Below are 14,790 nucleotides of genomic sequence, written 5' to 3'. Positions count from 1 at the left end.
CGTATTTGAGAGAAATAGCTGTGCGAGAGGTGATCTATGATAAAGATGGACTTACAAATCCTGATTACGTCCTGTGCAACACGCCCATGTTTCAGAGGTTTGCACAGGCTGTACCAGCAGCACATGCCCATAATTCTCTTTCATGGGGTGCTTTGAGGATGATGCAAGACCAACTGTGTGAGGTGGCTTTCAGAGCACGACAGTATGGGGACACGATCTCTGATTCCCATCAGTTCCACACCTCAGCCATTGAACAAATGACTGACAGAAAGACTAAGATGCCAAACAGATGGGGAGGTAAGCTCCAGAGTCTCCCTAGAGACAACTGGTCACGTGTTGCAGCTATTAAGAAGAGACCTCCTGCCACGAGACAGCAGCAAGAGAGACAGGACCCACTTCGACGCCACCTGTGGTCTCTCTTAAGTAATTATTTTAAAGAGGACATGAGAATCTGGGACAAGAAACTCACTGATACTCTCCAGATACACGTGCAAGAGCTACTAAACAGAACAAAGGCAGGAGATGGTTCTTCCAAGAAGAAGGCTGCAGCAGTCACCACCCAGGATGGTGCATCGATCTCTAATGCTCAATATTAGAGGTGCCCTGCCTCCAACCAGAGGGAGGAGAGGGACAACTGCATTTACTGGACTGTGTGGATGTGGTGGCTTGGCACATTAGAACCACAAAGGTATAAAGCCCTGGTGGACACTGGTGCACAGTGCACCCTAATGCCATCGAATCAAAAAGGAACAGAATCCATCACTATTGCTGGAGTGACAGGAGGATCTCAACAACTGTTGTGGAGACCAATGTGAGCCTCACTGGCAAGGAGTGGCAAATGCACCCTGTTCTGACTGGCCCAGATGCTCCGTCCATCCTTGGCATAGACTATCTCAAAAAAGCATATTTCGGTGACCTGAAAGGGTACTTGTGGGCCTTTGGTATAGCAGCTGTAGAGACTGAGGACACTAAACAGCTGCATACTTTGCCTGGCCTTTCAGATGACCTTTCTCTAGTGGGGTTGCTGAAGGCTGAAGACCAGCAGGTGCCAATTGCTACTTCAATGGTGCATAGATGACAATATCGCACCAACAGAGACTCTGTGATTCCCATCTATAAGCTGATCCGGGAATTGGAGAGGCAAGGAGTGATCAGCAGAACTCACTCACCCTTCAACAGTCCTATATGGCCAGTGTGAAAGCCTGATGGTGAGTGGAGGCTGACAGTGGACTATCGTGGCCTGAATGAGGTTATATCACCACTCAGTGCTGCTGTGCTGGACATGCTAGAGCTTCAGTATGAGCAGCCAGGTGGTCTGCCACTACTGACATTGCTCATGCCTTTTTCCCTATTCCTCTAGCACCAGAGTGCAGGCCACAGTTTGCTTTCACCTGGACGTGAGTCTAGTACTGGAGTCTGGAATCCAGCAATCCGAGTTCAAATCTTGGTGGAACCTCCAATAAATTGTACATTGCTTATTACTGAACACATGTGTATATAATTGTACATATTTTCTTTCACCATTAGTGTTTAATTAAAGCTGCCTAGTTGTCACCATTTGACTCAGGTTCAACAACAACACTCTCAATCCCCTATGACTCAGGTAGGGAAGGAGAATTTACTGGATTGAAAACTGAACTACACAGCTTTAATTAAACACTCATGATAAAAGAAAATACATACAATTATATACAGGGCCCTATCCAACCTGGCCTCCCTTCCAGGGAGGGGGCATCCACAACTTCTCTGGGCAACCTGTTCCAGTGTCTCACCACCCTCACAGTAAAGAATTTATTCCTAATGTCTAACCTAAATATACCCTCTTTCCATTTAAAATAATTGCCCCTTGTCCCATCACTACAGGCCTTGGTAAAAAGTCTCTGTCTTATAAGCCCCCTTTAGATACTGAAAGGCCACAATAAGGTCTCCTTGAAGCATTCTCTTCTCCAGGCTGAACAATCCCAACTCTCTCAGTCTTTCTTTTCAGGGCAACTAATTAGGGCAAATTGCTCCTTCTACAACATATAAGTAGAATTATCAGGAAGACCTAAGATCTTATCAGTGTTATGGCTAATTTGCTAATTTAATTATTTGATTAGTAAGGATGAATGAAACAAACTTGTTTGTTCTTAACAGTGAAACAGAACCAAACCTTAATAGGGCAAAAGTATCAGGGTTGTAATAAACCCATACCCCGTTAATTTGTTTCCATGTGAAAATTATCCAAAATTACTTCAAAAGGTGTGACTTATTTTGCTGAACATTACATTAGGAATAGGCCTGGCTACATATTATTTTTGTCATAAATTATCTATACATGTATGAAATTTATTAGGATGGTGTAGGTATGATAACAATTAAAAGTGAAATGAGCTCTAGCTATATCAGGTGCAAAGTAAAGAAAAAATGAACTGCTGTGTTGCTCTAGTTTACCTGATTTTTTTATACGTTATAGTAAGCTGAGTATGTGCTTGAGTTTAAGGATTTAGTGAATGGGACCCCTTGGAAAACTGCCCTTATGACCTGAACAGAGCTGGCAGCTCTACAAGGAAATTTTTCTTAGAGGACAAGAGCTCTCAATTCCCATGAGTAAGAAATCAGGCAAGGAAAGCAGGAGACCAGCATGGCTAATGATCTACTATTCAAACTAATGTGCAAGGAGGAAATGCACAGGCAGTGGAACCAGGGACGTGTATCCTGGGAAAAATATAGGGATGCTTCCCAGAGGTGTAGGGATGGGATCAGGAAAGCTAAGGCACAGCTGGAACTGAATTTGGAAAGGGATGAGAAGAATAACAACAACCATTTTTTGACTCAGTTTTCAATGAAAATCTCTTTTCCCACATCTCTCAAGCCCCTGAACCTCAAGGCAGGGACTGGGGGAAAGACGAAACTCCTAACATCGGAGATCAGGTAAGAGACCATCTGAGGAACCCGAGCATGCACAAGTCCATGAGATCCGACAAGATGCATGCCAGGGTCCTGAGGAAAGTGGCTGACATAGTTGCCGAGACACTCGCCATGATATTTAAAAAGTCATGGCAGTTGGAAGATGCCTAACTGCATGGCAGTTGGTCATGCCTAACTAATCTAGTGGCCTTCTATAATGGAGCGACCACATCAGTGGACAAGGGAAGAGCAACTGATGCCCTCTACCTGGACTTCTGTAAGGCCTTTGGCATGGTCCCCCACAACATTCTGGCTGCTAAATTGGAGAGAGATGGGTTTGATGGATGGACTGTTAGATGGATGAGGAACTGGCTGGTTGGCCACATCCAAAGAGTTACAGTCAATGACTCAGTGTCCAAGTGGACACCAGTGATGGGTGGTGTCCCTCAGGAGTCTGTACTAGGACTAGGACTCTTTAATATCTTCATCAACAACACAGACAGTGGGATTGAGTGCACCCTCAGCAAGTTTGCAGATGGCACCAAGCTGAGTGATGCAGTTGATTCCCTAGAGGGAAGGGATGGCATCCAGAGGGACCTTGACAGGCTTGAGGAGTGGGACTGTGCGAACCTCATGAAGTTCAGCAAGGTCAAGGTCCTGCACATGGGTCAGGGCAATCCCCAGTATCAGTACGGACTGTGGATGAATGGATTGAGAGCAGCCCTGCAGAGAAGGACCTGGGGGATACTGGTGGACGAAAAATTATACGTGATCCGGCAATGAGCGCTCACAGTCCAAAAAGCCAATTGTATACTGTGCTGCATCAAAAGAAACGTGGTGAGCATTTAGAGGAATTTGGTATTCCCCCTCTACTCCACTCTCTGTGTCCACTTCTAGAGTCCCCAACATAAGAAGGACATGGAGATGTTGGAGCAAGTTCAGAGGAGGGCCGCAAAGATGATCAGAGGTGCCTCATGCCACAGCCCAGAATAATATCCTGGGCCTTGAGAAGCAAATCTTGTGGAGACATGGTACTCCAGAAAGAATTGAGTCAGACAATGGGACTCATTTCAAAAACAGTCTTGTGACTGACTGGGCTAAAGAACATGGTATTGAATGGATATACCATATCCAGTACTATGCAGACGGTTGGACTTGGTGATCTTGAAGGTCTTTTCTAACCTTGATGATGATTCAATGATTAGATGCACAAGCCTCAGAGATAATTGAAAGGCACAATGGTCTGTTAAAAGCTACCCTGAAGGCAGGTGGAACTTTCAAAAACTGGGACAAAACTTTGGCAAAGGCCACTTGGTTAGTTAATACCAGGGAATTCATCAATCGGGCTAGCCCTGCTCAGTCAGACCTTTACATACTGCAGATGGGGATAAAGTCCCTGTGGTATGTGAAAGAAACCTGCTGGGTAAAACTGTTTGGGTTTATCCTGCTTCAGGCAAAGGTAAACCTGTCCGGGGTGTTGCTTTTGCTCAGGGACTTGGACATACCTGGTGTGTGATCGAGGATGGTGAAGTATGTGTACGTCAAGGTAATCTGACTCTGGGGGAGAATCCTTAATTTGACAGCTGGTAAAGTACAGAGCCTATATGTTACGTATGGTATGGAATTAGGGTGGAATGTCCTGGTTTGAGCCAGGATGAAGCCAGTTTTCCTTTTACTCTTTTTTTTTTTTTTTCCTTCAGTAAGCTCTTTTAACTAGCAGCAAGTGTTCCAGCTAGTGGACTGATAACACTGGAATGTTTCTGAAACTGCCAAGACTCCAAGATCACATCTTTGCCCTGCCGCTTCAGACACTACCAGGAGATATATGACCCCCCTGTAGGAGAGGCTGAACTAGATGGACAGCAAAATTGGCCAGAGATATTCCATTCCATATATCTACATAAGCTCAGATGAAGGTCAGAGATCACAGAAGACGACTTCCTTCCTGCTTCTTCTTCCCTTCTCTTCAGTCCATGGCCAGCGTCCAGGGAGGACTCCATCTATCCATCACCATCGACCCCTAGGCTGTGCATCTCTGACTCTCATAACTCTGCCCTCAGCTCCTGTTTCCTCTGCTGCTCTCTCTCTGGCAGCACACCAGGACTTTTCAGGACTGTTCACAGCTAAGGAGAGTGCAGTGGGAGTTGCTGGATGTGGGGGGAGGCAAGAGGGTTTTGCACATTACTGAACACATTTGTATATAATTGTACATATTTTCTTTCATCATTAGTGTTTAATTAAAGCTGCCTAGTTGTCACTGTTTGACTCAGGTTCGATAACAATGCTCTCGATCCCCTCCCACCCAGGTAGGGAAGGAGAGAGAAAAAGAGAGAGACTTGGCTGGATTGAAAACTAAACTACACAGCTTTAATTTTACTAGCCCTTATTCTTGTGAGGGACTTCAACTTCCCAGATATCTACTGGAAATATAACACAGCAGAGAAGGAACAGTCCTGGAGGTTCCTGGAGTGTGTGGAAGACAAATTCCTGACACAGCTGGTGAGGAAGCCAACGAAGGAAAGTGCCCTGCTGGGCCTGCTGCTGGTTAATAGAGAAGGTCTTGGGGCAGATGTAAAGGTTGGAGGTTACCCTGGGCAGAGTGATCACGAAATGATACAGTTCTCAATTCTTGGAGAAGCAAGGAGGGGAGCCAGCAGAACTGCTACCTTGGACTTCTGAAGGGCAGACTTTGGCCTGTTTTGAAACATGGTTGAGAGTGTCCCTTGGGAGAAGGTCCTCAAGGGCAAAGGAGCCCAGGAAGAAGAACTCTTAAAGGCACAGGAGAAGGCCATCCCCAGGTCCCGAAAGACAAGCTGACAGGGAAGACCACTAGCCTGGCTAAATAGAGAGGTTTGGCTGAACCTCAGGAACAAAAGGAAAGTTTATGGCCTTTGGAAAAGGAGGTTGGCAACTTGTGAGGAATACCAAAACGTAGAGAAGCTATGCAGGGGGAAAATTAGAAGGGCCAAGGCTCAAGCAGAATTCCTCTTGGCCACTGTGGTTAAAAATAACAAGAGGCTTTTTTCAGTATATCAATAGGAAAAGGAAGACTAGGGAAATTGTAGGCTGGCTGATGAATGAGGTGGGTGCTCTAGTGGTGGAAGACACAGAGAAGGTGGAGTTACTGAATACGTTCTTCACTTCAGTCTTCACTGCTAAAGCTGTCCCTCATGAATCCCAGACCCTGGAGGCAAGGGGAAAGGTCTGCAGAGAGGAAGACTTTCCCTCAGTAGAGGAATACTGAGTTAGAGACCACTTGGCCCAACTGGACATTTGTAAGTCTATGGGCCCTGATGGGATGCACCTGCAAGTGCTGAGAGAACTGGCAGATGTTATTGCTGGGCCACTCTCCATCATCTTGGAAAGGTCATGGAGAACAGGAGAGGTGCCTGAGGACTGGAGGAAGGCCAATATCACTCCAGTCTTCATAAGGGCAAGAAGGAGGACCCAGGGAACTACAGGCTGGTTAATCTCACCTCTGTCCCTGGAAGGTGATGAAGCAACTCGTTCTGGATGTCATCTCTAAACACGTTGAAGAACAGGAAGTTATTTGGAGCAGTCAACATGGATTTACCAAGGTTAAATAATGATTGACCAATCTGCTAGCCTTCTATAATGACATAACTGGTCAGCTGGATGAGGGGAGAGCAGCAGATGTCATCTATCTTGACTTCGGCAAGGCTTTTGACACTGTCTCCCATATCATTCTCATTAGGAAACTTCAGGAGTGTGGACTAGATGAGCAGACAGTGAGGTGGATTGAGAGCTGGCTGTGTGACAAAACTCAGAGGGTTGTGATTAACACAGCAGGGTCGAGTCGGAGGCCTGTCACCAGTGGTGTCCCCCAAGGGTCAATAGTCCAGTCTTGTTCAATTTATTCATCAATGACCTGGACAAGGGGACAGAGTGTATCCTCCACAGGTTTGCTGATGATACCAAACTGGGAGGGGTGGCTGACACTCCAGAGGGCTGTGCTGCCATCCAACATGACCTGGTCAGGCTGGAGAGCTGGGCAGAGAAGAATCTAATGAGGTTCAACAAGGGCAAGTATAGGGTCCTGCACCTGTGGAAGAAAAATCCCATGCACCAATACAGGTCAGGGGTGGACCTGGTGGAAAGCAGTTCCAAGGAGAAGAATCTGGGAGTCTGGGAGATAGTAAATTGTCCAGGAGCCAGCAAGGTGCCCTTGGCACCAAGGCGGCCAATCGAATGGTTGCATAAGGAAGAGTGTGGCCAGTAGGTCAAGAGAGGTCATTCTCCCCCTCTACTCTGCCCTGGTGAGGCCACATCTGGAATACTGCATCCAGTTCTGGGCTCCCCAGTTCAAGAGAGACAGGGAACTACTAGAGAGAGTCCAGCGGAGGGCAACAAATTTGATTGGTGGATTGGAGCATCTCCCTTATGAGGAAAGGCTGAGAGAGTTGGGTCTCTCTAGCCTGGAGAAGAAAAGGCTGAGGGGAGACCTTATTAATGCCTCTAAGTCTCTAAAGGGTGGGTGCAAGGAGGATGGAGCCAGACTCTTTTGAGTAGTTCCCAGTGACAGGACGAGGGGCAATGGGCACAAACTGGAACATAGGAAGTTCCATTTAAATATGAGGACAAACTTTACGGTGAGGGTGACAGAGCACTGGAACAGGCTGCCCAGGGAGCTGTGGAGTATCCTTCTCAAGATATTCAAGACTCTCCTGGATGCAGTCCTGAGTAACATGCTCTAGGAAAGACTGCTTTAGCGGGGGAGTTGGACTAGATGATCTCTAGAGGTCCCTTCCAACTCTGACAATTCTGTGATTCTGTGATCTGACAAGCTGTCACGGTTTGATGAATACACGACTAATCATTTTTGTGGGTCCACCCCAGATTGGGGCCAGCATAGATGTGCTGGGTATCAAAGTGTTATAGCCCTACTAATTACCACCTCCCTATACCAAAAGTAAAACATGAAACTTATTTCATAGAATCAGAACTATTCAGGTTGGAAAACACCCTTGAGATCACTGAGTCCAACCATCATCCCTACTCTATGAAGTTCTCCCCTAAACCATATCCACCAACACCACATCCAAACTACCGTTAAACACATCCAGGGATGGTGACTCAACCACCTCCCTGGGAAGCCTATTCCAGTGTCTAACCACTCTTTTTGTGAAAAAAAAATTCCTAACGTCCAGTCTAAACCTACCCTGTTGCAGCTTGAAGCCATTCCCTCTTGTTCTATCGCTAATTACCTGTGAGAAGAGACCAGCACCAACCTTTTGATGATGTCCTTTCAGGTAGTTGTAGAGACTGATGAGGTCTCTCAGCCTCCTCTTCTTTGTTTTAACTAAGTTAACCACAGTTTATTTAAAGGGACAGGAACACAGAAAAATATCCAGGATAGATTAACAAAATTAAAGGGATTAAATTAAAGTTGAGGAATCAATGAGAATTCAACCCACTCCCAATTGGAGATATTAACTGCAGAAGGCGAGAACACAAACTAGAAATAGAACAGAACCGAATAGAGGGATTGGTTATTGTGACCGTCGCTGATCCCAGTCGGGAAGACGCCTTGCGTGTGTGTGAGAGGCCGGTCAGATTTCCCGGGGTAGGAACTCAGAAAAATGTAGAGTGGATTTCGGCGTCTGCAGGGAACCTCAGTGAGCTGCGGGGAACAGCGACGACAAGCGGCTGCGGCTAGTATTGCAGGGCGGTTCCAACACGACTAAGGATGTCACTAGGGCGCGCAGCTTCAAAATGGCGGCTGCACACGGCGGCTGGGGCGCGCTAGCAGCTCCGGTGCGGAGAACGTCGTTTCGACAGCATTAGCCGGGTTTGAGAACGCTAGGATCTGCAGGCACTATGGAGATGCAGGGTGAGACTAGGACCCAGGAGCTTCTCAGCGGCAGGGCGGGGCTTTTTTATCTTGGGTGGCACGTTATCAGCTCTTATCAATTACGACCCGAGACCTGACTGCACTAACTGCCTCGGTCCCTGGTGGGTCTTTTGAGTGATAGCCCTTTTTGTGATTTATTTTCCTGTTGAAATGTTCTGGGCAGTAAATAAACCATTATTTGACAGCTCTCCAGGAAAAAAAGAAGCAGCCTACTGCCTGTGTAGCTCTTAAGTCTTCTTTTGCTGCTCCTCCAAATATCCAACAAACTGTACTTCAAGTAGCCTGTAGCCCTTTATTTATACTTCCCTCCTAAGTCTCTGATTGGTGGTTTTTTCAATCCCTTGTTAGCATATGTGCCAACCAATCAGATCAGGGCATTCTGATCCTCTGTCAATAAAACTGTTTTCTCATTCAAGTCCTGTCAGTCACTAGGTAGCTACATCCCTGAGAAGTGTCCCTGACAGGCTTAGTTCAGTCCACTATGTCTCTCTATTCAATTAACTGAGTTCATGAGAGACATTATTTATTTATTATTAGTATGTCAAAAACACAAGCAGAGCAAAGTGGTTGTGGTCTCTCAGCAGTAACGATAAACATTTGAGCATTATCAGTCCACTAGCTGAAAAACTTGCTGTTAATTTAAAAAGTGTGCTGCTTAAAAGAGAGTTGATTGAAGAAAAAAGATCAGTAAAAAGAAAATGGGTTTTAACCTAGCTCAAGCCATGACAACTAACCATAGGAACTCTTGACTCAGAAATTGACTAATTCAGTCATGCTTGTGCAGATCAAAAGGCACATGGAAATAATAATTTTTTAAAAAGAGTAAATATTAATTAATAATTATTAATTAACTGATAATACTTCTGGTACTGAGTACAGTGTGCTAAGCATTCTCCTGATATAAAAGAAGGCATGGTGTCTTCCTAAAATAAAGTGTCCAATAATGGAGTAGGAAAAAAAGAATAATAGCCTCTAATAAAGACCAGTAGTAATGTGTTCTAGTTTGAGCCAGGATAGAACCAATTTTCTTTTAGTAATTTTTTTTTCAGTTAAGTCCCTTTTAAGTAGCTGCAATTCCTGAAATTAACAGCATGTTTTTCAGTCAGTGTCTGCTTCTAGGACTGATAACACTTCATGTTTATAGTCTTTGCTGGAGAATAGTATGCAGAACCAAGGTCACTGACTGGTTCTGCTAAACTTCTTATGCTCCAGAAACAATAAATTATTGTCATGGTTTGACTTAGGATCGGCAATTGAACCAGCAATAACAATGCTCTTGATCCCCTCCCCCTCCCACCTAAGTAGGGGAGGAGAAAAAGAATTAAGGAGAGAGACTTTCTGGATTGAAAACTAGACTAGACAGCTTTAATTAAACACTGATGACAAAAGAAAATATGTACAATTATATACAAGTGTGTTCAGGAATGTGCAAAACCCTATTGCCTACCCCCACCCCCAGCAACTCCCATAGAACTCTCCTTAGCTGTGAACAGTTCTGAAAAGTCCCAGAGCTCTGCCAGAGAGCAGCAGAGGAAACAGGAGCTGAGGGCAGAGTTATGAGGGTCAGAGCACAGCCTAGGGGTTGATGGTGATGGATGGATTGAGTCCTCCCTGGATGCTGGCCATGGATGGAAGAGAAGGGAAAAAGAATGTCCTGGTTTGAGCCAGGATTAAGCCAATTTTCCTTTTACTGTTTTTTTTTTTTTCCTTCAGTAAGCTTTCTTTTAACTAGTACCAGAGTGTTCCAACTCAGGCTGATAATGGTGGAATGTTTTTCTAACTGCTGGGTCTTCAAGGTCACATCTTTACTCTGCCGGCTCAGACACTATGGGGAGATCTATGACCCCCTGTAGGAGGCTGAATTAGACAGACAGGAAAATTGGCCAGAGATATTCCATTCCATATATCTACGTAAGCTCAGAGGAAGGTCAGAGATCACAGAAGACGACTTCATTCCTGTTTTTTCTTCCCTTCTCTTCCATCCATGGCCGGAGTCCGGGGAGGACTGCATCCATCCATCACCGTCGACCCTTAGGCTCGAGCTCTCCTGACCCTCATAACTCTCCGCTTTCTCCAGCAGTAGTCTGGGATTCTTCGGGACTGTTTGCAGCTAAGGAGAGTGCTGTGGGAGTTGCTGGGGGTGGGGGGAGGCAAGAGGCTTTTGCACACATCTGAACATATTTGTATATAATTGTATATATTTTCTTATATCATTAGTGTTTAATTGAAGCTGTGTAGTTTAGTTTTCAATCCAGCCAAGTCTCTCTCTTTTTCTCTCTCTCCTTATCTACCTGGGTGGGAGGGGACTGAGAGCATTGTTGTCAAACCTGAGTCAAACGGTGACAAAGAAGAAGGAATGAAGTTGTCTTCTGTCATCTCTGACCTTACACCGAGCTTATGTAGATATATGGAATGGAATACTTTGGTCAATTTTGATGTCCAACTAGTCCACTCCTCCCTATGGGCTGCTCCCTGCAGCATCTAAGGCAGCAAAGCAAAGTGACCTTGGCATCTCAGCAGTAATATAAACATTCCAGCATTATCAGTCCACTAGCTGGAAAACTTGCTGCTAGTTAAAAGAGAGTTCTCTAAAGGAAAAATAAATCAGTAAAATTGGCTTCAACCTGATTCAAACCAGGACACAATACAGATCTTTTTAACATAGTTTGGTTGGAGTTGTTGTGGATATGATAACTTTTTTCAGTTATCAGTCAAAACTTCTTAATAAATTATGTCTTTCCTTATTGAATTAGTCTTTTAAAAAGAAAACATGTATGACTGATCACACATTCAAACAGATGGATGTGTTCTTTTTTTTGTCATTTAGCACTCCAGTTGTAAATATGCCTGTAACTTCTGACTGCTTGTCCTTAGAAATGTCAGGTATGCAATTAATTAATCTCTTTATGTGTAGAATTTAATTTAAAATGTTACATTTATTTTCATATTTTTTTCTCAAAATTTCAAGGCTTCAATTTAAAAAAACACGATACTATTCAGGATAATCCCTATTTAATTTGGGATATACGCTTAAATGCTACTCTGAATAAAAGTGAACTTAAGTTCATGCTAATTTTTTTTTCCAGAAACAAATTCTAAGTTCCTGGCTCTAACTTTGGACTTAAAAGCTTGAAGGAACAGATTCTGCACATTAATAACTTGCCATTAAAGTAGCTGGCACTTCCCAAACATGCAGGGGCCTGTTTCACACAGAACATTTTGAAAGCCTGAGAACTCAAACCTACCAGAAGCTTGAGATTTAAACAAAACAAAACATTGGAATGAGAGAGAACCCAGAAGTAGTTAGAAGTTTTCAAAATGAGCAAGACAAATGATTCACTGTGTGGAAAATCTGTCTTCAAGTTAAGGCTATTTTGTTTACATGCTAGAGAAGGTTAAGAGACACTTTGTATATGGTTAGGTGCCTGCATTGGTAAAAGTTTTCTGATGGCAAAGAGATATTTCAGTAGCAGGTAAAGCTCAAAATGCAACTCATCAAAATTTAGACAAGGAATAATGTACAAAACGTTTAATAATGAAAATAATTACTATTGGAAAAGGTTACACTAGAATATGTTGAATACCTATCACTTCAAACATAGATAAGTTGTCTTTCTGAAAGACATGCTATAGTTCAGTAATACTTCATGAGATTGATGTCATAATTAATGGTGAATTTTAGGGGTAATGCACACTTCTTAACCTACATTATTAAAAAAATAAGGCAAGTTTATCATAATAATCATTAAGATCTCTGGTTTTAAAATCTATGGATATGTGGCCACAGGTATATTGTCTTCAGTGGCAATATTGGTGACATATATTCATGTATATTCCCCAGTGCCTTGTTCCCATTGTAGTGCTATGCTGTTGCCAAAGCAGGGAAGTGTTTCTTCATATATTTACATATATATAACACTTCTTAATTTATAATTTTTAAGGACTGATTCTTTGAACAAGCCACAAAAATTTGTCTCAGTGAAGTGAGAGGGTAGCATCATAGCTGGAATGAGCAGCAGGAGGCAGGACTTCAGTCCTGTAGTACTGCTGTAGACAAGGTATTGTCAAACAGTGGAGTAAGATTCAGAATTATGATTCAAATTATGTATCATGTTATAATATCATGTTATGATGGGAGAGTCTATGGTTGCAGGATATAGTAAGCTGATCTTAGCATGAAGAAATCTTAACCTTTTAAATTTTAGCATACCGTATCCTTTTAAATTTGACCTTTTCTGTCAGATTGAATAGTTTGACCTAATAGTATTTTCCACTGAAGCAAGAAAATCTGAATTCAAGCATTATTTTTGTAATATTGAAGTATATTTTTTTACATAGTAATCAGATACTTGTATGCCTTTATAAAAAGGGTTATATTTCTAATATTAGACAGTTGCAAGAAAGACTTCCTTCTTTCATTGAGAATTCCTACAGTAAAAATGCTATTTTATTAGCCTTTAAAAAGGGAAAAGAAATTGTATGTATGCACTAACTGAAATATAATCTGAAATATTTTCCAGTTTTGTGCTGTATATTCAGTGAACTAATTTATTACCATTACACTCACTGACTGTAATTTACCAACTTTTTGGATAATACTGTAATAACTAAAGAAGAGTTTAAAGACTAAACTGTCTTAAAGGAGAATAAGTGGTTTTAAATGTACAGATGGTTTTCCATTGATTTTGTGGGTTTTTCCATTTAATGTGGCTAATTATGTGCCTTATTTTACTGTATATGCCATTGTCTCCATCACTTTCAATGTTCAATGTTTTTGCTATTCTAGCTCTGCAGCTAAACCACAGTTAGATTGTAATTTTATTCCTAAAGCTGACATTATAGAGTTAATAAAAAGATGCATTAATATGGGGGGGAAGAATGGGAATTAATATGGTTGTCTTTACACATTTGCATTAGGAGTAATACTATAATTAGTGGTATATAATACTTTTCCTTTTAAAAATATTATTCTGAACCCATCTGATTTTTTTTAAGGATGGATCTTGCTGTCTGTGTAAATCTCCAATTTTTGTTTACTTTGAGAGCTTTGGATATTCAAAGAATGCTCTGACAGACTATAGGGGTGATATCCTGTCCAATTAAACTAATGGCAAAAAACCTACTGAATGACTGAGATTTTACTCCATGGTTGCAAAGAGCAGAAATTTGTTTCTAATTCACATTCAAAGTGTGAACAGGTCTTTCTCAAATACTTAAGAGGAAGAAACGTTGAGGCCTTTCTTAGGATTTTATTCAGGGATTCTTTTTTCTATTTTTGAAAACACTGATTGTTCAGTAATTTTTACTGTTTGCAATGCAGCTTACTGGTAAATCCACTTCTCTTATTTCATGAGCAGGTAAATTGGACTTTAAAAGTAAAATCCTACAATATATATGCAAGCAAAATGCCTCCCTGACTTCACTGGGGAGGCTTGTCTTCATGGGGATTTTAGGATGACGCCTTTAAGTAGAAAATATCCCTTAGCCATGATTGAACTAGATATTTCTGTTGAGCTTAATGCAATCTATCAGAATTTTTCTGATCAGCTTTTTTTATTGTCTTGTCTTGAGTCATGTTTTAATGACATCTATTATCAGATTGAAATGGCAATTGAGACACTGCAAAAGTCTGATGGTCTTTCTACTCACAGAAGCTCTCTTCTCAACAGCCATGTAAGTTGTCTCTTCTTTCATGAAAGCTAATCTCTTGTTTGTTCTGCATGCTTAGCCTGCCTCTAAATGTTTGTTTTAATTTATTGCTACTTTTTGCTTTTAATATTTTTATTTTAGTTGCTTGTAATGTACATTTTCTGTCACTATATTTTGTCAGGTTAATTGTCATGGCATATTGTAGAGTGCATTTCTTTTCTAGGTTCTGTATTGTGTTAACACAGCTTAATATATTTGCCTTTTCTGCAGGTCCCAATGTAAATGAAAAAAAAATCAAATAATTCTTAAATAGTCTGGGTTTGACATTTAAAAATAATTTTCTACAATTTCTGTACCTGCTTATAATAATTTAGGAACAG

The 14,790-nt window shown here is 42.2% G+C and overlaps 1 protein-coding gene across 2 annotated transcripts in view; it reads left to right on the top strand.

The window, feature by feature from the left end:
- The window catches only part of LOC127395172 (transcription factor RFX3-like), a 149,620-nt gene that overhangs the window by 80,899 nt on the left and 53,931 nt on the right, over positions 1-14,790 (top strand). Inside the window, exon 5 of one of the 2 annotated variants that reach the window (XM_051641700.1) lies at positions 14,360-14,434. In XM_051641700.1, the coding sequence (XP_051497660.1) occupies positions 14,360-14,434 (75 nt within the window). Of the gene's footprint in view, positions 1-14,332; positions 14,435-14,790 lie in introns of both variants that reach the window. The other variant, XM_051641699.1, reaches the window with a different exon arrangement.

This window comes from Apus apus, chromosome W (assembly GCF_020740795.1).
Source record: "Apus apus isolate bApuApu2 chromosome W, bApuApu2.pri.cur, whole genome shotgun sequence".
Classification (NCBI taxonomy): domain Eukaryota; kingdom Metazoa; phylum Chordata; class Aves; order Apodiformes; family Apodidae; genus Apus; species Apus apus.
This window is presented reverse-complemented; position numbering and strand designations above follow the sequence as displayed.